This window comes from Rhinatrema bivittatum, unplaced genomic scaffold (assembly GCF_901001135.1).
Source record: "Rhinatrema bivittatum unplaced genomic scaffold, aRhiBiv1.1, whole genome shotgun sequence".
In the NCBI taxonomy this organism is placed as follows: Eukaryota; Metazoa; Chordata; class Amphibia; order Gymnophiona; family Rhinatrematidae; genus Rhinatrema; species Rhinatrema bivittatum.
In genome coordinates this window covers 48,913-72,468 of record NW_021821172.1, presented here as the reverse complement: position 1 = coordinate 72,468, position 23,556 = coordinate 48,913, and the positions used below count along the sequence as shown (strand labels likewise).

Genomic DNA, 23,556 nt, shown 5'->3' with positions numbered 1-23,556 from the left:
TTCGCGAGCTTTCGGAGGCTGCCCACTACTGGCTTGTCAGTCCGGCATGTGCGTCTCGATGTGCATCCAGTTGTGTGCCCAGTTTTTCGGCACACAGTAAAGCTTTGAATTTTGAACGCCCACGTTAAGCTCCGCCTAGTGGCCGCACGCTTCCGTCAGCGCTCAAGTGGCACTGTGCGCTTGGAGTTTTTTGTGCACTTTCTTTTGGGTTGACTGGGTGAGCACCTAGGTGTGCACACATGTCTTGGCCACATAATTTTTGGGCGTACAGTTGAATGCTGAGGTGTGCGCGCGTGCAAGTATCGAGCACATAATTTTGTTGGATGCCTAGTTGAGCTCATATATCAGAAAAACAAAGGCAAAAAGCAGCTAGACTTGTGCCTCCAGCCGCTGCTGAGTGCATTGTTGGCCATGATAGCGCCTGTGCCTCAGAAGTCTAAGCGCCTTATCCTTGCACTGCCTGTTCTTTTTGGGCCTCTCCTTCCTGGAGTGCCCGCTGCTTTCTACCAGCGCTGCTTGGAGGCTCAGAGCGTCTTGTCTTCCTCTGTTTGTTTTTGGCTAAACCTGGTTCTTCCCAGTCAGTTGTGGTCTGTTGAAGACGTCTCAGCTGGGGCGCCTGACCCTGGCCCTCCTCTAACTGTTCCTCGGCAGGGGAAGGTGGCTCAGTAAGTAGCCCTCAGATGCCTCTCGGTCTGGATGTTTCTACCTTTTTTCAGGACAGCGGTGCCCTTCAAGCGGCAGTGGGTCCTCTGGCTGGAGCTCAGGCTGGCTTGGTGGATGACACCGGTCCTGCCTCTATTGAGGATGTGGACCCCCTAGGATTGGAGCTGTATAGAACTATGTGATGGTTCTTTCATAGAGATGAAATGCCAGCTTTGTCTTTTTTCCCAGACCTTGATGATGCTTGGAGCTCCTAGGGCAGATTCCATTTCTGAGCCAAGGGGAATTCCTAGTTTGGTTTCCCTTGAGTAAAGCCTCCTGTGTTTTCCCCATGTTGGAGGCCATTCTAGAATTGATTAAGCTTGAGTGCGGCGTCCCAAAGAGGTTGGATTTTGGAAGGCCTATACCCTCTGGATTCAGTGGTGAGGGCATGCTTCCATTTTCTAAAGTAGATACACTTGTGTGTGCAGTCTCCAAGTGGACCACTATTCCCTTGAAAGGGGGAAAGGCCTTGTAGGATTCCCATGTTAGCAAGATTGAGACTAGCCTTGAGCAGGCGTCTGAAGCTGTGGCACTGTCCTTGCATCGCTTCATGTTGTTCCTTGGTGGCTCGCTCTTGTTTGCTTCTCTCCAGGAGGCTGCTGACTCTGGCGTAAATCCTAGCACTGTTAAGGTACCAGCTGCTGCCTTTTTGGCTGATGCAGGCTGTGCCTTGGTCAACACCTTGTCCACATGGATGACTTCATTTGTGGTTGCCAGGCGCCAAATATAGTTGAGATATTGGTTGGCCAATGCGACCTCCAAGGCTAATCTCACCGAATTGCCTTTTAACGGCTCACTCTTTGACGAGTCGGAGAACCTGGCCAGTAAGTGGAATGAATTTCCAGTTCTTCATTTACCAGAAGATAAGAGACAGGTGCAGCGCCTCCTTATCATGAGAGGTTGTGCTGCAGGATCCAGGCATTTGCAACAGATGAGGCGCATGCTCAGGTTGTGGACACTCCCGTACCATCCAGTGAAGGTTTGTCGACCCACCTTCGGGGAAAAAGATAGGGGACATTTCTCTCTCTCTCTTTTTTCAGAGGTGAGTTGAGATCACATCAGACTGGTAGGTCCTGGAGGTGATATGAGAAGGATATACAGTGGAATTTTGCAGTATTTCTCAGGACAAAGGTGGCGGACCTCACGCATCACCTAGATAGGATTTTAGATGGTACTGGGGAGGAGCCGGCTGTCATGGTACATGTGGGCACCAATGACATAGGAAAATATGGGAGGGAGGTTCTGGAAGCCAAATTTAGCTCTTAGGTAGAAAGCTGGAATCCAGAACCTCCAGGGTAGCATTCTCTGAAATGCTCCCTGTTCCACACGCAGGTCCCCAGAGCAGAGCGCCGGAGTCTCAATGCATGGATGAGACGATAGTACAAGGAAGAGGGATTCAGTTTTGTAAGGAGCTGGGAAATCTTTTGGGGAAGGGGGAGTCTTTTCCAAAGGGATGGGCTTCACCTTAACAAGGGTGAAACCAGACTGCTGGCGTTAACCTTTAAAAAGGAGATAGAGCAGCTTTTAAACTAGAACAAAGGGGAAAGCCAACAGTCGCTCAGCAATGATTGGTTCGGAGGGAAGTATCTTCAAAGGATACTAATGAAGTTAGGGCATCCAAACAGAGAGTTTTCAATAATAAGAAATAATAAGAAAAGTAGTCCAAGTGCCTATAATTAAAAACTCACCTGAGCTAAAAGTTTCCAATTTAACCCTGCCAACTGAAAAGCAGAATGTAAATACAAACAAAAACCACACTTTGAAATGTTTGTATGCTAATGCCAGAAGTCTAAGAAGTAAGATGGGAGAATTAGAATGTATAGCAGTGAATGATGACATCGACTTAATTGGCATCTCAGAGACATGGTGGAAAGAGGATAATCAATGGTACAGTGCTATACCGGGGTACAAATTATATTGCAATGACAGAGAGGAGCACTCGGGAGGAGGTGTGGTGCTTTATGTCCAGGATGGCATAGAGTCCAACAGGTTAAAGATCCTGCAAGAGACTAAATGCTCAATCAAATCTTTATGGGTAGAAATCCCTTGTGTGTTGGGGAAGACTATAGTGATAGGGGTATACTACCGTCCACCTGGTCAAGATGGTGAGACGGACAGTGAAATGCTAAGAGAAATTAGGGAAGCTAACCAAACTGGTTGTGCAATAACAATGGGAGATTTCAATTACCCCAGTATTGACTGGGTAAGTGTAACATTAGGACACGCTAGAGAGATAAAGTTCCTGGATGGAATAAATGATAGCTTTATGGAGCAATTGGTTCAGGAACCGACGAGAGAGGGAGCAATTTTAGATCTAATTCTCAGTGGAGCACAGGATTTGGTGAGAGAGGTAACAGTGGTGGGGCCGCTTGGCAAATATGATCAAATCTGAATTAATGACAGGAAGGGGGGGACAGTAAGTAAATCCATGGGTCTAGCGCTAAACTTTCAAAAGGGAAACATTGATAAAATGAGAAAAATAGTTAGAAAAAACTGCAAGGTGCAGCCTTTGCTTACCATTATTGACTTTGAAGATTGTGTTCCTGGTGGTGTTATGTTCCGCACGTCGAATTTCTGTGCTGCAGGCCAGGGATGCGGAGGAGCATCGCCTCTTGTGCTCCTTGGATGTCAGGAGACTTGAGCAGTATCTTGAGGTTTCTGAACCTTTTTGAAAGATGGATAACCTGTTTGTTCTCCATGATGGGAATAGGCAGGGCGCTCCAGCTTCATGGGCTATCCTAGCTCGCTGGATTAAGGAGGTAGTCATGCCTACATATGTGGATGCTGAAAAGCCATTGCCTACTTGGGTTAGGGCTCATTTCATGGTGGCGCAGGCAGTGTCATGGGCAGAAGTTCGATTGTTGACTCCCGTCGAGATCTGCCGAGCTGCGACCGGGTCCTCCTTACACACGTTTTTCCAGGTTTTATCGTCTGGATGTGCAGGCCCGGGAGGACGCAGCCTTTGCATGTGCGGTGTTGTCTGGACTGCAGGCAGCTTCCCACCCAGTTCGGGAGCTTTGGTACATCCCACTGGTCCTGAGACTATCTGTCTATACGCTAGGAAACGGAGAAATTACCGTATTTTTCGCTCCATAAGACGCACTTTTTTTCCCCCAAACAAAACCCCCCCCCCCCCCGACCTTCCAAATTAATTTACTATAATCCCCCACCCCTCTGACCCCCCCCCAAGACCTGCCATAAGTCCCTGGTGGTCCAGCGGGGCTCCAGGAGCAATCTCCTGGACTTGGGCCGTCGGTTGCCAGCAATCAAAATGGCGCCGATGGCCCTTTGCCCTTACTATGTCACTGGGGTCGACCAATGCCAGCGGTAGCCCCTGTGACATTGTAAGGACAAAGGGCCGTCGGCTCTTTGCCCTTACGATGTATAGTCCTGCAGTATATATAGTATAGTATATATATATAGTATAGTATATATAGTCCTGCAGCCTGCAATCCTGCAGTATATATATAGTCCTACAGTGTGTGTGTGTATATATATATATATATATATATATATATATAGTCCTGCAGTATATATAGTCCTGCAGTATATATATAGTCCTACAGTGTGTGTGTGTGTGTATATATATATATATATATATATATATATATATATATATATATATATATAGTCCTGCAGTATATATAGTCCTGCAGTGACCCCTTTTCAGGCTGGGGTCACTGCAGGACTATATATACTGTGAAGTTAGGTTGCTCCGTCTCCGTCTGCTGGCAGGGGAGCGTAAACCCACTGGTCCTGAGTCCATCTGTCTACACTAAGGAAAATGAAAGTATCAGGTAAGTAATTTCTCCATTGTTCCCTCTCTCTTTTAGAAACTGTCTAATTTTGGGACTCATAGCTTAGGGCACAAGAACACTGCAATTCAGCAAGAGGTTTTAAAATTTAGTTTATTTTGGCTTTTTCAAAAGACATGCAAAGACAAGTGTTCTTGTGAGATGCAATCTGCCCTCTATCTGTAATAAGTAGCATCTCCATGAATTTCTGCCCTGCTCTGACTTATATAATTAAAATCCAACATTCTCGAAGCTTCCAGAAAAGTGTAACCGCCCACAAACACATGATACTGTTTGTCATGACATTCTATCCTGTATAGGAAATGCTTGTGAGGACCTCCCTCAACTAAGAATTCTTCTAACCCTGTTCCTCCTCCCAATGTAAACAAGTTCCTGTATCATACTGGCTTTGATGCAAGTATTCTCTTCTTGTCTTCTGTTGTTCTTCTTTGTTTATTGTAAACAACTCACAGTCTGGGTCTTGAATAGAGCTAGGTTTCAATTTTGTAGGTTGGCACCAGGGTTCATTCAATTTGGTTTCAGGTCATTGAAACCAGCATTTGCAAGATAAAGGCTTGCATCCTGATTTCCCTGCAGAACGAGTATCCCTGCATTGTGAAGTAAATGTGGCCATTAAAATAGGCCTCTCTCCTCTTGTTGCCAGCAAATCTGTCTCAGAGATTCTCTGCAAGTCATTGATGCCTTCCTGGCCTGTAATTATAAGCTTTGCAGGATTTACCAGTTTCCCAACTCTTCTGCATCCTTTGAATCTGTGATAGTCAGAAAGTCTCTCAAAGTTCATTCACCTCTGACAGGCTAGTACAGCAGAGGAGTCTGGGTATTCTTGGTTATCTTACTCAGACATATTCTTCATTTCCCTCTATGGGACACCTTAAAATGGATAGGTGTCACATCAATCAGTCTTCGATGAAAAGCCATGACAGAGGAACTTAAAAATGTAGCCTAACCACTAACCTTGGTATTTATCAGGTGTAGTGCATAGGTGTGTGTCCCTCTAGATTCTTAATTAATATGAAGGATGCTCCCACAAGCATTCACTAGTTAATCAAAAAATAACATCAAAACTAATTTTCACTAGGTAACTATTAGCTCTATAATGGAGCTATACAGATACCTGCATTATAAAAAGGACCTACTTCATAATAACATGATCACATATGTTATCTTTCAGAATCAAGTAAGTACATAATAGTGGTATAACATGTAAAGATAAGTACACAGAGAGACCAGTATGAAAGTACTGTGTTTTTCATATAATACTAGGTATTCTGGGCAAATCTTTTCAATGAATACTGTTGTTATGAACAACTACCCAGGATAATATTCATTAAAATGGCAACTAGGGATATAATCAATGCACCTTACCAGAAAAGTAAAGAAACCAATAACATAGAAGAAAACCAAGAATCTATAGAAAAACTCATACTGTGTTGTGCATACATGATGTAAAAGTGTTGCAAAGCATAAGACATATTCTAGTCATATGCTGCAGTGATGGAAGATCAAATACAAAAGCATATGCATGATAGGCGAAGGCATAGCAAAAGTCTGAAACATCATACTAATTCTGTAGGGTATTTATAGTACTATCCAGTATTATGACAATAAACTGTAGCAGTGAAAGCACTCACTGTATGGACTGTCCTAATTCACTTGTAGCAGTCATATATCCAAGAGATAATACAGCTGTGTAGGGCAAGTATTAATTATTAAGGTAGATGATGGCTAGTAATACTGCTTCGTCTTCAGATACTTCTAGGGGAAATGGGGCTAATACCCTTCTCAAATGATGGTAAGTCTAAATATATTGGGGATAATCATAACAATAAATGAACGTTAACTCTGTGAGAAAGTCTTTAACATATTATGTGAACTACTTTACAGAATTGATAAACCATCAGTGTAAGATTTTACACAGGGAAGGAAGGAATGTCATATAAATAAAAGACAGAAATAAGGAAAATTATATCTTCCCCTTTGGAATCCTAAATAGAAACCCACTAACTTATAAGTCACAGATAGAGTTTATAGTGAAAGGACCAAAATAAAAAGAAAAGAACAATGAGCAATTAATATGCCGAAAGATATAGTAATAGAATGTTGCAGATTCCTATAGCAAAGCTCCTCATGTGTAAGGTACGTATTTGTTTCAAGGAGAACAGTAATCTTTGTGAAAGAGAGAGAAACAGTCATTAGGTAAAATCTAGTAAATAGTGTCATAAGAAAACGATATTCAAAGAAGGGTTCAGCAAAGACATTAGAATAAGAGATAGAATATTGAGATATTAAAGATCAGCAAAGTGATTATCCTAAGTGCAAGCTGCAAAACCAAAGAATAGGAATAGCTTATAACTTAGGCTGGTGTGGAAGAGAAATATAAAGAGATCTCCCTCTTGAACCCTGAATTATCATATTTGAATCACAATGAAACACATCACCCTCTATGTGATCAAAGCAGCTTCCATAGATAAAGATAGGAAAACCTAGTACATATGCATTTAACTGAGTCTGCATATAAGTATTATAAAGTCTAAGACTGGAAAATACTACTTAACTTAGAACATACAAACTAATAAAAACAGCATCACTTCAAATAATATTATTAACTTGAACACCTAAGTGCTGACAGAGAATGAAAGAACCCAAATTCTGCATAAAGTCATTCCCACAAAACATAAAAAAACAAATATCAGATATAAATTGTAAGCCTTGCAGTCCATATAATATGTAAGAAAGTCTGTGACCATAATTTCTGCATTCGGGCGTATATAGTTCTTTTAGTAGGATTCAGTGATGATGTCAAGGCAGAATCTCTTAGCTCCTTAGATTAGATGCATGTGTATGAATTCAAACCTAAATAAAAGTGCAACAAATCCGATTAAGTAGTAAGAAAATACTTTTATGTCACGTACTCCCTATATTTAAGTTGCCAAATAATCCCCACATTATTTCAAAACATCATGCAATGGTCCAAACCACAAACATAAATACGCAAACTGTACATTAAAACATATATGTCACAGCACTGACCACATAATACATTCATTCATTCATTCCTCCTTGTACACATGTAACATAGAACAGACAACATGTCAAACGTTTGAGCTCAAAAAAGAAAAACGTATTTTAAAAATATAAAAGAATTGGATCGATCCACAAAAGAAAACAAAAACTCAAGATGAAAATTAAAATAGATCTATTCAAAAATTGAAAAGGAATCAAACTGGAAAAAACTGATCTTCATCTCCCATAGCATAGAGACAGATGCGCTTTGTGCTTTGGTACCCTGGAAAGAAATCTAATATATAACAGTTAATATAATGATTAAAATGAAAGTTAAAAATGACATTACATGTTCTTTAAAAGTCAAACTACTGTTATACCTTAATTCAGCAAAAAACAGTCATAAAGCTACTTTCCTTTCTCTGATGGTCCACCCCTAGGAGGCGCTGTCCCCTATGATAAGAGCTACTTCCTTTTACAAATCTAAAATCTCTTTTTGTTTTCCTATGCTTGTAAACTCCTAACTCGCCTTCTAAAAGAAAAACTTAAAACAAACAACTTTACACTTAATTAGAAGTCATTCTATTTCCATCCAATATGCATATGTTCTACAAAGTTCTTACTACCAAATCCTGCAAATACCCTAAATAGAAATACGAATCATTTCCAAAAGCACAGACATATCAGCTAGGAGTCTGGAAGTCTGCAAAATAAAAGGATGGCACAGACTAATATGCATTAACCAAAAGTTTTTCTTACTGGCATATAAATAGATAATAGGCATTGCTGCTTAACTCTCTGCTGTTCACCGTCTCACAATCTTTCTCCTTTACATATCGTCGAAATCGTCCACAATACAAAGTCCAATACCTGAACTCCCATCAAAATAAACCACCTAATTCATTCCCTTACGTCTAAAAGTTAGCAGCTAGTGAGATATAATCAAAACTAAGAACTAACGTACTTAACACATATTGCCGCAGAAAGGTCATGCATATTAGTGCCGTCCGTTTATTTCTGACCTGTGTTTAATTTAAATTAAATCATACCTTCACACAATTTTAATGCAACCTACTTATATCTTTTCTCTCCTTTTACCCAAAACAGTCTAAATTTCTCAGCATACAGCCTTCTGCATATTCCTTAATCTCTTCCCTCTTTAACATTACGTCATCTCTCATCCCTAATATTCACTTTCCCCATACTTTCAACACAAATTTCTGTTTTCACATTAAACAGATCAATTCATTAGTCCCTCTTCTATCACCTTTGCACTTTGTCCTATAACATACTTAAACCTCAAACCTCTCAGCAGAACTGTAAAATCCATTTTAAAAGTGACTCACTCCCAGGTGTTTTTTTTTTTTTTTTTTTTTTTTTTTTTCTTTCTTCTTAACCACATTCCTAAAGGGGGGTTCAACTCCTTTCCCGCCAAACAACTGTTACCCTCAATGAATAGGTTTGTTAAGTGATAAAACCCTTAAACAAATCATTTCATTAAAATAAAGTTGCTCTCTTGTAGTATATCTATAGATTGTTTTCCTTTCTATCTCTCTGCCTATACCCCTGACCAAAGAAAAAACCATACATCCCTCTCCAATGATAAATCAAATCTAATTATGAATGACTCTAAATAAACACAAGTTCATGCTTTCGTTCTTACCAAATGAAATAACACACCCTGCACATAATGCTAAAAACTCTTCACAATAAACTCTCGTTAATCACACAATTCTAAAAACTTAGATGCAAATATGAGCATCTCTGCATTAATGGTAGGAAATAAAACCAAAAACTAAAAAGCTTACTGGGCTGGTTATTCTTTTTCTACGTTTACAGTGAACATAAGAGTCCTTGTGGCCAGCCATGGCTACATCAGTCAGCTCTGTACCTTGAGGGGGAGAGGGGAGAAGCAAAACCCCAAAAAACTGAAAAATTTCATTTCTCTAGTTAATGATACCCTAACAGCAATCACGCATTAACTCCAAAGCAAACTTAAATATGAACTGATAACAATAAATCTCATAGACTAAAATAAACTGGAGGCATTTATGTACCTCTGATCACAGACAGCTGTAAACTATAATATCCAGCCATGCAGTTTCTAGTTTTAAAAGCACCGCATTTGTTTTTGTTTAACAACTAAACTTTGGTAAAAATCCACTAAACGAAAAACACCTTATCATACTAATTATAAAACTTTCAACTTACCAATTGTATCTTATTCCCTCTTTCTCCTTCTGAATCTACACACTTACAACAGCCGCTCCCCCGATGTAAAGTAAAAGTGAAAGTGAAACTGCTTGAGCGCAAGCCATGCGGTCTAAGAACAAAAGACCCCAGACTGACTAGTGCTGGCTACCCCTCTGTTTTTCAACTGTTCAATCTGAAAATAGCAGAACTTAAGTTAGATTTTAATCAAATCATCAACTCATGTCCTGTCTCCCTAACATATATTAAAGAACATTGTGCAAAAAGTATTCTAAACCTGATATAACACACAAGCTATATACACTGTACAACAAATAAAATAAAAACATTGCTACTTACAGATTTTTTTTCCTTTTTTTTTTTTTTTCTTGTTACATACTCACAAAATGGATCCAACTTCATTCCACATCTGCTCTGAACTCATAATTCTCCGGGATAAACCTCCAGTCCACCTGGGTAACGCAATCTTTGAACGGCAAGCCATATTTTACCCTTCAAGAACCTAGTATTACCTTCGTCCGCCAAAAGCAATACTACAGCTTATTAATAATTAATAATTAATAATAACAACAGTTATTAGAGTCCCACCTGGGGTGCCAAAATGTCTAATTTTGGGACTCATAGCTTAGGGCACAAGAACACTGCAATTCAGCAAGAGGTTTTAAAATTTAGTTTATTTTGGCTTTTTCAAAAGACATGCAAAGACAAGTGTTCTTGTGAGATGCAATCTGCCCTCTATCTGTAATAAGTAGCATCTCCATGAATTTCTGCCCTGCTCTGACTTATATAATTAAAATCCAACATTCTCGAAGCTTCCAGAAAAGTGTAACCGCCCACAAACACATGATACTGTTTGTCATGACATTCTATCCTGTATAGGAAATGCTTGTGAGGACCTCCCTCAACTAAGAATTCTTCTAACCCTGTTCCTCCTCCCAATGTAAACAAGTTCCTGTATCATACTGGCTTTGATGCAAGTATTCTCTTCTTGTCTTCTGTTGTTCTTCTTTGTTTATTGTAAACAACTCACAGTCTGGGTCTTGAATAGAGCTAGGTTTCAATTTTGTAGGTTGGCACCAGGGTTCATTCAATTTGGTTTCAGGTCATTGAAACCAGCATTTGCAAGATAAAGGCTTGCATCCTGATTTCCCTGCAGAACGAGTATCCCTGCATTGTGAAGTAAATGTGGCCATTAAAATAGGCCTCTCTCCTCTTGTTGCCAGCAAATCTGTCTCAGAGATTCTCTGCAAGTCATTGATGCCTTCCTGGCCTGTAATTATAAGCTTTGCAGGATTTACCAGTTTCCCAACTCTTCTGCATCCTTTGAATCTGTGATAGTCAGAAAGTCTCTCAAAGTTCATTCACCTCTGACAGGCTAGTACAGCAGAGGAGTCTGGGTATTCTTGGTTATCTTACTCAGACATATTCTTCAAAACCTTAATGGTATTAGGTTCCAGAAAACTCCACCCCAGACATGGCTGCATGCTTGCCTTTGAAACAGCAGACTGCCAAGGAACTTGGGATGCTGTTCAGGTGAAAGATGCTATAGAAATACAAATGAAGATTTTTTTTTTAATATTCTTTTCCGAAGGTTGTCCTGAGCCAGAAGTTGAGCATGGGTACATAACTCACAGAAATGAGAACTTGGTTCCCCCAGGATTAGACTCTAAGTCTAAGGTCTATGAATCTGTCTCATTTGAATGTAATCCTGGTTACAGCAGGAGAGGTGCACGTACCATTCAGTGCACGCCTCAGTTAAGTTGGGAGCCAGCCATACCCACTTGTGAAGCTGTTAAAGGTGAATAATCTTGCATTCTCAGTTCTGTAAATATTTTTGTCTTGGTAATTGAAATACAATACACATACATGAGAGAGAATTGGAAAACAAATGCTAGTATCAGAATAATTAGCACAAGACTAATCTGTGACAAGCCAGGTGCAGGGTCTACTTATAAAGCTAAATATATCTACCCTGATGGATGTATGAGAGAGGCATTCACTTCCCTTAAAGGTAGAACCAGATCCCCCACATCTGGTGTTCGAGGACCGTCAATCAGTCTGGTTTTCAGAATGTGCACAATGAATATGCATGAGAGAGATTTGCATGCCTTGCCTCACTTCTGTGCTGTTATATTTCATGCATTTTCATTGTGAAAATCCTGAAAACCAGACTGGTTTGCAGTCATCAAACCCGGGAGAGGGGTGGTTGGGGGTCACAAGAGGTCATGGCATGAGGCTGCGAGGGGGTCAGATGCAGGAGCCACATCATTGAAAGTGTGGCAGATGCATGGATGTGGCGCTTCCAGCCCAGTCAGCACCATAAGCCTTTGTTTGTAAGTATCCCCTGCCCAGCGTCGCAGGGGTGGTCCTGGGGCAGGAGCTGCTGCTGAGACCTTGCAACCATGCGTCCTGAGTCGGGCTTCTAGCTCTCACCCTTACTCCATGCCCATCACTCCCTCTTGTTACAGCAGCTCCCACATTGAGAAGAATGGATTGGCACAAAGCAGGTGGTTAACGTTTTGCAGAAGAGCTGGTTCAGTGCTGGGTATTCTGCACCAGCAGTCAGGAATAGCAGGGGCAGGATGACTAGGACCGGGAGAGATTAGACGTTAGACTGTGTGAAGAGCTGAGTGATGACTGCAGTTTTCCTGCCCTCTGAGAGGCACTAATTGGAAGTTATTTGGTCTGCTGCAGGTCCTACAACATCTCCTCCTGAAGGCAGTGCCAGGGAGTGTGAGGTAAGTACCTTTTATACCGTCAGGTTTCTTCTATTCCTCTCATGCGAATGCCTTTCCTTGGATTCGGTTCTGCTCTGATTACCGAAGGATAGCCTGACCCGTCTGTCTGCTGTCTCCTAATAACCTTTGGGTTTGGAGTCCTATCCACATCAAGCCTTCAGGAAATGTCAGGAGGGACAGGATGATCTCACAATTTGTGTTGTGTGGAAAAAAACCTACAAGATAAATTATAAGAAAAGAATTTAAACGTTGGTGAACATTCCTCAGCTAGAGACTGCTTTCTATTAAACTATTTTGGTCTCGTCCTGGCAGTGCCAGAACCATGGGAAGGAAATATGTCTGCCAGCCTCCTAGCCCATCTTCCCTTTCCGCAGCTGGTTTAAGCTCCCAATGCTGGAAACACTTCTGAAAACCTATAACTAACATCTTCCACCTTCACCAATAACACTTTGCTGATACCCGGCCCGCCTGCCCCTCCTGAAGACTCTGCACCTTCCCCTACTCTTCCTGTTGGTAAATCCACCTCATTCCCTGCCCCCACCCTCCATGCATGGGGAGTCTATTGAGAAAATCAGGATTCATGGTGGGAGGCTGGGGCGGTAAAGCCAGAGCTGGCTCGTTCTGCGGGAGTGACAGTGTAATCCTCCTGGAAGCTTTGCTGGCTATAGGGCTTAAAGAGTTTGTAATACAAGCCCCCCTCAGACTTTGCTTCCTGTGGTTTTTGTATTTTCTGCATTAGAAAGTTCCAGGTGGATTTGCCGGGCTGTGTGAGGCGGTGGAAAAGAGAGCAGAGCAGTTCTGTGTGGGAGAAGAACCTGAAAACTATAAGACAATCTTGGAGATGAGGAAATTGTGTTTGGAAATCCAGAAACTGCAGCTAGAAATGAACAAGCTTCAAAGCTGCAGTGTAACCAGCGCGTCTGCCGCAGCTGCGCCGGCGCTGCCAGCTACAGATTTATTGCCGGAGCAGTGAAGATGCTCCCGCAGGACTTGCACGCTCTTCGTCTCTGAGTCTGTATTTTGATTTCAGCTTTAATCTCCTTTCACCCCCTCACTTATTGCAGTCAAACCCACAGCCCGTTCAGGTGCCAGTGAGGAAAGGGCAGTGGGAAACCGATAGAAGGTAAGCGAGCAGTCTCCATGTAGGCCCCGGGCAGAAGTAAGGAGGCTCACACTTATCGTTGCAAAGTAAAATTACTTGGAATAAAAGAGAGGAGAACAGAGAAGAGCAACAATGGGCCAGTGCCCCCTGTATTGTGAAAGTGGTAAGAGGCGGTGAAGCTCGCAGGAAGTGATTAATCCCGGGAGTGATGGAATTTCTGTGGCAGACAAGGACCCTCTCCTGCGCTCCTCCGTCTTTCTGTTCTGCCACTGTACGCTGCTTTTTATTGCAGAGTAATGCATCCTACTTCCATCAGGCAGCGGCTTCTAGATCTGAGCAATAAACCATTTGATCAGCTACAGCCACGCTTTCAGCCGCCCCACCATGCTTGGACGTGGGGTGGGAGAAAGAAAGATGTTTCTGTATTGTCTGAACTTTCAAGCTGCCCCAGCCTGGCACCAGTTTTCGAAGCAGAAGTCTGTGTTTCTGCACACTTTCCAGCTGTGCGTTTCCGCCTGCTTTTCTCAGTGAAAGTAACGGGTGGAGATATGAGATTTAGTCTGTGTGTGTTATTTCCAAAAGCTGCCTCTGGGGAAGACCTTTCCTTAACGTGAAACCTAGGCACTGATTTGTGGGCAGCCACTTAACCAGGGGCCACGCTTTCTGCCTGCTCACATCGCTTTGAATATTGCAAGGTTGGCCTGCCTCCTGCTCGCCACCCTTCTCTGGTGTGAGATCAATAATAAGTGTTTCAGGTAGGAATATTTCCAGGCAACAGGGGTCGATGGGCTTTGCCCTTGTGGCCGGCTTAGATCAAGGCAGACTTGTCCCTTAAAGACGCAGGGCTCTCTTGGGTCACGGGAAAGGAGGAGGCTGGGTGCATCCTCACCCCTCTTCCTCAGGCCCAAGGTTTCCTGCAGTCCACCCCTGATGCATGGAGGATGTTTTCCATTCTGCAAAACTTATTTCTTTATTTTCACTGCTGATGATTCAGGCCCATACTACACAGGGGCGGGGGAGGAGTTAAGCGCTGTCACTCAAAACTCTTATACCTGACGGAGAATAAAGAACGACGTGAACAAGGTTCTGACAGCTCATTATGGGCCTAGCACACCTTATGCAGCCCAAAATGATTCATTGATGTGAACAGGTTCCATTATTTAATGATGGTTTATCTTCCCCTCCCTGAAACAGCAGCCCTCCTCTTTCAGAGGTGGATACTTCTTTTCCAAGTTGCAGATCTGGGAATGAGCAACAAGGCATGGATCTGCCTAGGCCCACTTCTGCCTATGAGCAGAACATGTCTTATGCTTTGCAACACTTTTATAACTTGTCCCAAATTATATATGCACAACACAGTCTGAGGGAAAGCAGGAGAGAATGGGGTGATCGGTGAAAGTAGGGATTCTTTATTGGTCCAACACAGTATGAGTCCTTCTGCTGATTCCTGGTTGCCCTCTATTTTCTGGGCTTCCTTCATTTTTATGGTTATGTGCATTGATTATACCCTTCTTGCCATTTTAATGAATATTATCCTGGGTAGTTGTTTACAATAAGAGTACTCTTTGCATAGACTTGCCCAGTATACCTATTATTATTTGAGAAACATAATACTTTCATACTGGTCTCTCTTTGTTCTTCTTATCTTTACACGTTACACCACTATTATGTAATTCTTGACTCTGAAAGATAACAGATGTGGTCTGGCATGGATCTGCCAGTTTCTTGCAGGGGACCTGGCTTCGATACTGTCAAAGACAGGATACTGAGGTTAATGGGCCACTGCTCTGACTCAGAATGACACTTCTTACCTTCTTAACAGCTGCTGATTGATAAAATATACAGAACCCAGCCAGCAGATGGCAGTGGTGACACACTTGTAGGCTGCCCTTACCGTTGTTGGATGAGGGATAGTGAATTACTTTGGCAACACATGGTCATGCAAATAAAATACCTTGACACTGCCTCTGGGTTTGTGGAAGGCTGAAAAGTCTCAGCACTAAGTGTCACCTGTGCAGGAGGACTGGACAGAACCGATGACTCTGCGCAGAAGCTGAACCTGTCTTGAAAAGCATGTCCCATGCATGTCCTAGGGTAAAACCAGGACTGGAGCTACCTCTTCTAGGTGACATGGAGGTGCCTGATAGCTTAGCCTAAACTTGGGGTTTTAGAAATAAACTGGGCTCCCTGGTTTGCACTGTACCACATTTGTGCTTAGATTGAATAAACCGACTCAGAGTAACTGCTCCTCGACTTTTAATGCTGCAAGGCAGGCACTTAAGCCTGTGGACTGGTAAGAGCTGGTGCACCCCTGTATTTAATGGAGAGAGGAGACACAATACTGAGAGAAGCAAAAACAGTAATGAAATTCAAGAAAGCTCAGGATAAGCACAGAGGATCCTTAGCTGTGGGGGAGTGAGGGGTAAAGCCTGGGATAAGCACAGAGGATCCTTAGCTGTGGGGGAGTGAGGGGTAAAGCCTGGGATAAGCACAGAGGATCCTTAGCTGTGGGGGAGTGAGAGGTAAAGCCTGGGATAAGCACGGAGGATCCTTAGCTGTGGGGGAGTGAGAGGTAAAGCCTGGGATAAGCACGGAGGATCCTTAGCTGTGGGGGAGTGAGGGGTAAAGCCGGGGATAAGCACAGAGGATCCTTAGCTGTCGGGGAGTGAGGGGTAAAGCCTGGGATAAGCACAGAGGATCCTTAGCTGTGAGGGAGTGAGGGGTAAAGCCTGGGATAAGCACAGAGGATCCTTAGCTGTGGGGGAGTGAGGGGTAAAGCCTGGGATAAGCACAGAGGATCCTTAGCTGTGGGGGAGTGAGGGATAAAGCCTGGGATAAGCACAGAGGATCCTTAGCTGTGGGGGAGTGAGGGGTAAAGCCTGGGATAAGCACAGAGGATCCTTAGCTGTAGGGGAGTGAGGGGTAAAGCCTGGGATAAGCACAGAGGATCCTTAGCTGTGGGGGAGTGAGGGGTAAAGCCTGGGATAAGCACAGAGGATCCTTAGCTGTGGGGGAGTGAGGGGTAAAGCCTGGGATAAGCACAGAGGATCCTTAGCTGTGAGGGAGTGAGGGGTAAAGCCTGGGATAAGCACAGAGGATCCTTAGCTGTGGGGGAGTGAGGGGTAAAGCCTGGGATAAGCACAGAGGATCCTTAGCTGTGGGGGAGTGAGGGGTAAAGCCTGGGATAAGCACAGAGGATCCTTAGCTGTGAGGGAGTGAGGGGTAAAGCCTGGGATAAGCACAGAGGATCCTTAGCTGTGGGGAGTGAGGGGTAAAGCCTGGGATAAGCACAGAGGATCCTTATTAGCAAGAAGTGAAGCAAAAGCCAGAAATGAATTGGGTACGTGGCATTGTACCAGGAAGGAAATTGGGGCAACTGTAGAGTTCTTATCTGTTATCAGATTCTCTGTTTCTCCGGCCCTCTGTACATTTATATTGCACAAAACCAAGCAAGCAGCACACTTGAGGTTTTGTTACAGGACCCCTCCAGCCTGAAACTCCTTTTTTTTTCATGTAGTTTCTCTTTCTTAGATCAGTGATGGCTCGGAGTCTGCCAGGGCCAGAGCTTCCATTAGGCAAACAAGTTGGTCTTCTCCTATGCCAAACTTTTAGGGGTGACGAAATCCAGCCAGTGCAAGGGCCAAAGGGGGTGCTGTGCCAGAGCCAAAGCTGCCACAGAAAAGAGTGCCGTGCTGGAACGACTGCCCCCGTGCTGGGGGCGACCTGGGGGATGCATGAGCAAAGGTTTGGCTAGGGAGCCAAATACTCTTCCATGGGCCCTGGAGCCTGCGCTTACCATGAACCTGCTCCAATCATCCGCAATGCGCACGGGGACCCCGCTTTTCCCCTGGCAGCGGGGATCTGTTCAGAGCATCTTGCTGCACTTAGCAGCCGCGTTCTGCTTGCTGCTTCCATCCTGCTGTGGGTATTGTATTCGAAGGCTGTGCCAGCGAGTCTCGGAAACGTTCTTTCAGTAATTCAGCATAAGCTGAATTTTCCTGGCATGGTGTCAGCATATTCCTGCTCACCTTGTGCAAAAAATGAAAGTGTCAGATGGAAGGAGAGATGGGAAGAGATGTGCCCCTGTAACCCACTGCTTCAGGTCATAAAGATAGATGAAGGATCATCTGCAGCAGCACAAACGTGTAGAAGTCTGTGCATACAACATGACGCCTGCAGTGGGGCAGATTTTAAAAGCCCTGGGCGCGTAAATCCAGCCGTATTTACACGCGTAGGGGACTTGCGCGCCGGCACGCCTATGTTGCATAGGCCGCCGGCGCACACAAAGCCCCGGGACGCGTGTAAGTCCCAGGGCTTTGCTTGGGGGGCGTGTCAGGGCGGCGTGGCATTCGGGGGCATGGCCGAGACCTCCGAACCAGCCCCTGGGCTGGGCAATGGCGCGCCGGCAGGTGCAACCCTCGGGCAGGCGTAACTTTCTTAACAAAGGTGTGGGGGGGGGGGGGGGGATTTAGTTAAGGCTGGGGGTTGGTTAGGTAGGGGAAGGGTGGGGGGCCTAGAAAAAAGTTCCCTCCGAGGCCGCTCCGAGTTCGGAGCAACCTCGGAGGGAACGGAGGCAGGCTGCTTGGCTCGGCGCGCATGTTATAAAATCAGGCGTAGATTTGTTCGCGCCGGGTTGTGTGAACAAATCTACGCCCGCGCATAACTTTAAAAACATACCCCACTGTGTGCCAAGATCATCTCTCTGTCCTGAAACACACATACACACATGTTTCAGGGCAAGGAGCCACGTGCTTTTACATGCAAAATAATTGTAACCTGTGTGTATTGCCTGCAGTTTGGGTGCAGGCAGGCATTTTATAAACCAGGCATGTGCTCTGCTAATGAAATTCTTGTGCATGCACTTGTAATCAATGCCTCCATCTGTTCACCCACACGAGCACCAGCTCTCTCAGACCTCCCATCCAAAACCTGCAGACAAAAGACGAGTGCGATTCCAGTTCTGCGATTCAGTGAGCAAGTGTAAAAGTGTGCATATACGCTGGGGAATATATGGCGTACACCATTACAAAATACTAACGTGTGCACAAACCACCACATCCCATCCCGGAATGCCCTAAACTGCTTCCTTTTCATTTCCATTCGTACATGACGCTATGGGTGTCGCTTACTTCCAGCCTTACAAAATGCCGCTAGTGCGTGTACATGCATCTCACATGACTTCCAGTTTTACACATGGAATCCTTTTGAAAGAAGAGAGAGCTTTATAGATAGTTATACTAGTTAAAGATAATGTATACTCTTGTATATAATACTTTTTGTTATTATTGTATATAATACTTTTTGGAGTGTATAATTTATATAAGGTTATCCACAGTCCCTTACTGAGTGTATAATTTGCAATGCTACTTATTTTGTTCTTCTGTTGTTTTCCCATCAGGTACTGTTCCTTTTCTCCTCTTCCTGTTTTTCCCTCTCTTCTCTCGCCCCTTCTCGCTTCCTATCTGCTCCCTCTCCCCCCACCCTGGTCTTTTGTAATTTCCTCCTTCAGTTACATTGTAAACCAGCATGATGGACCCACAAATGTCGATATATAAAAGCTAATAAATAAATAAAATATTGATTACATATATAATTTTGTAATCTGTACATAAGACCTTCATGATTCTGGTTTTTGGAATTGGATCGGAAAGGATCAAATGATTGAAAATAGGCTTTATTTCCCCATAAGACTAAGCGTACCTGACAACAGAAGTGAGGCTGTGGTATGCTGTATTCAGCTTGTAAGCTCTTTAGGGCAGGGACCTTTTGCCCATGTGTTTACTTATCATGCTCCATAATTAATACATTTCATTGGTGGAGCAGCTCTGTTCACCCTTTTGCTCTATGATGCCAGTTGAAAATAAAGCAAGATTGTATCCTGACTTGGGTGACTTGGGTGACCTTGCAGTCTCTGTCGTGTATTGTGCACACAATCGGAGCACAGCTTGGAAGAGTGGCAGGGAGCCCGTTCAGCTCTGCTGCTTCTTGTACAAGGTGCCGGGCGTTGCTGTGAGGAAGGGATGCAGCTGCTGCCAGAACCTTAGGACATCCTCATACAATCCTTTCCCGTAAGAACATCCTCACTCAGTGCTTCAGCCTCCAGCAAAGCAAAGCAAAGCGCCCTGACATTTAAACAATTCTCAACAAGAGGGAGTTAATATATTTGCTCAACAATTGCAGTGCCACTATTTAATCAGTAATGGAGCGGCAAATTAGGCAGCTCCTGGCTAAAACAATTCCAAATATCCAAGCAGTGACTGGAGAGGTCCTTCACAGTCACACCAGAGAAAACTGAACCAAGTTGCACCCTCATTGTCCTTCTGGGTAAGAGCGCTGCTTGCTTCTTGCTTATTTATCTGATTTTTTAATGCCTTACAGAGATCGGGCTTGTTGATAAAACTTCCTACTTATCAGCTCGCTCTTTTCAAGTTGAGTAGGAGTCGCAACATTCAGACCTTGCACCCTCGTCTACTGGTGCAGCCCAGGCTTCAGTTCTGGCCCCAGCCCAGACCTGTGGCTTCAGGCCCTTTGTTTACGCTGCAACAGAAAAATGACTCTGTTCCCTTATGGCTCTAAATGATTGTTTAGATCAAGTAGGACATCACCTTTAAACCCATAAACTTAAACATCATCCATCAAAATCAGAACCTTTGTGGGTCGGTCATAAAGCAACTGCTCCATCTAAGCCCCACGTCGATGTAGGGACGCAGTCTGCACACGGGTGCATTAATCGACTCTAAACGCTCTCAGGCCGATGGTATATTGTACGCTGAGCCTAGCGCACAGGCTAATGAGCTCTTGCATGCACATTTGGGAGACGCTAGGCTAACACCCAATGCAATAAGGGGATTAGTGCATCCAAAACGTGCATCCGAACCAGCGCAGAGCTCATAGCGCTCATCATGTGTAAATGCATGTAGATGAGACTATTATCTATTACCCCCAATGCAAAAAATCACCATGCGCCCACTGCACGTGTTTTAACACGGAAAACTTAATGCCAGTCCCAGGCTGGTGTTTTTACGCGCTCTGACCCAACTAAAATAGACTCTCACAAAGCTACAAAAAAGCCCAAAATACTGCTTTTCTGCAGTTCCTCCTCCTTAGTATCATCCCGATACTAAGTAAGCAGGATGAAAAAGCAATGTTTCCGGTGATCAGGTCAGGGAAACGGACGCCCGTTAATTGAGCGTCTGTTTTCCTAACCCCTGCACAGCCACCCAATGCCATGGACGCGCTAGGGACGCACAATTTATCACTAGCACCTCCTTTCTAGCACGATCCCTCATTTAAATAATGCATGGCACGTACAGGAGAGGTGGCTGGGTGCACGTTAGGAGAGCGGCGTTCAGGATTGGGCGCCTGTTTTACGCGAGTCGATATTGCATCCGCCACTCTATGTACGTTATATCCCAAAGTCCTTTTCTCTTCCTCTGCTACATTTTCCGCCTTCTCCCATTTTTGGAGTGCTATGATGGAAAACATCGAATGCCTTCCCCAATTATCTCAAGAATTGATTACTGTAATTCCCTTTTTATTGGTTTACACATTGCACAAATTAAGCATTTGCTCCAAAATACTGCTGCCAAAGTCACCTACCATTTGGGAAAATCTGAGGAGGTAACTCCTGTTTCTCACAAAAGCTGCACTGTTGGTATTAGATAAAAAAATCTAATGTTGAACTTTTCACACCCTTCAAATCCATACTACTGAATCCTTATTCTCCCGCAGGGAGTGGCAGATACTACAAGAAGCTTGCTGGGCAGACTGGATGGGCCATCTGGATCTTTTCTGCCGTCATTACTATGTCATGTTATGTAACTCTGCCTTCTTACCAAAAAGGTTTCTTACAACTCCCTTCTCCTGCACCTATCGGACGCGAGGTCACTCGAGAGTCCCTCTGGAATGCTCTTCTCCTACGTAACCGTGAAGAAGCAAATTTATTAAGGATCAGAGAGGCGAGAACATCGGGACTTTTCTCTCAGGCATGTAATTATCCATTAGTGTCAGCTACACAGGGCAGTTTTAAACCTGTTTGTCATCATTTAGATTTAGATTCATTATCGTTTTCGTGTTTGTTGCTTATTGTTTTAATTTAATCATGATTTAACTACTTATATTTACTATGTATGTTTTGGCTTGTGCACCACTTGGATATACTGCTTTTATAGGCATTATATTAAATCTAAATAAATAAAGTAACACAGTGTGTAAATATAGCATATAACACACATATACATAGTCACACCCTTGTAATACACCGCATATATATACCCTGCAACTCACATACAGTCACACCCCTGTAATACACCGCATATATATATATCCTGTAACTCACATACAGTCACATCCCTGTAATACACATTATACATAGCCTGTCATACACATACACAGTCACACCCCTGTACCACACATTATATACTGCCTGTCACACATATACACAGTCACACCCCTGTAATACACCGTATATATACCTTATATATACCCTGTAACTCACATATAGTCACATCCGTGTAATACACATTATACATAGCCTGTCATACACATACACACCCCTTTATCACACATTATATACTGCCTGTCACACACATACACAGTCACACCCCTGTACCACACATTATATACTGCTTGTCACACATATACACAGTCACACCCCTGTACCACACATTATATATAGCCTGACACACAATACATAGTCACATCCCTGTAATACACATTATACATAGCCTGCCACACACATACACACCCCTGTATCACACATTATATACTACCTGTCACACATATATACAGTCACACACTTTTACTGCACATTATATATACAACCTGTAATACACAGTATATATACACCCAGTAGTTCATCCATAGTCACATCCTTATAATACTCAGTATATATATCCAGTAATCCACATAGTCACACCTCTGTAATACACATTATATATACAACTTGTAACACAATCACAAACCTGTAATACACAATATATATATACCCAGTAACTCATGCACAGTCACAATCCTGTATTACATAGTATATATACACCCAGTGACTCATACGCAGTCACACTCCTGTAATATATAGTATATACACCCAGTGACTCATACACAGTCTCACTCCTATAATACATAGTATATACACCCAGTGACTCATATAGTCACACCCCTGTAATACACATTTTATATACAACCTGTAACACATAGTCACACCCCTGTAACACACATCATAAACATCCTTTCATACACATACACAGTCGCACCTCTTAAACACACATTATATATACACCCTGTAACACAGTCATACCCCTGTAATACACAGTATACATAGCCTGTAATACACACTCTCACCCCTGTATCACACATTATATATAGTCTGTAACACACATACACACAGCTCTGAAACACACATTATGTGTACACAGCCTGTAACACACAGTCACACCCCTGTAATGCACAGTATATATACCCAGAAACTCATATAGTCATACCCCCTTAATACTGATTATATATACACCCAGTAACACCCATACACTGTCACACCCCTGTAACACACGTCATATATATCTTGTAATACACATACACAGCCACACACCTCTGTAACACACATTATATATCCACTCTGTAACACCAGTCGCATCCCGTAATACACAATATTCAGTATATACCCTGTAACACACATACACAGTCACACCCCTGTACCAAACATTATATATAGCCTGGCACATGTATACACAGTCACACCCCTGTAATAACATGTCATATATATCTTGTAATACACATACAGAGTCGCAGCTCTGTAACACACATTATATATCCACTCTGTAACACCAGTCGCATCCCGTAATACACAATATTCAGTATATACCCTGTAACACACATACACAGTCACACCCCTGTACCAAACATTATATATAGCCTGGCACATGTATACACAGTCACACCCCTGTAATAACATGTCATATATATCTTGTAATACACATACAGAGTCGCAGCT

General features: G+C 43.3%; 1 protein-coding gene across 1 annotated transcript in view; it reads left to right on the top strand.

The window, feature by feature from the left end:
* Positions 1-23,556, top strand: part of LOC115082502 (C4b-binding protein alpha chain-like) — a gene marked incomplete at its 3' end in the record, with an annotated part of 80,987 nt that overhangs the window by 21,047 nt on the left and 36,384 nt on the right. The window contains exons 7-9 of the mRNA XM_029586731.1: positions 11,323-11,529; positions 12,426-12,469; positions 13,209-13,438. Of these exons, the coding sequence (XP_029442591.1) occupies positions 11,323-11,529; positions 12,426-12,469; positions 13,209-13,438 (481 nt within the window). The remainder of the gene's footprint in view (positions 1-11,322; positions 11,530-12,425; positions 12,470-13,208; positions 13,439-23,556) is intronic.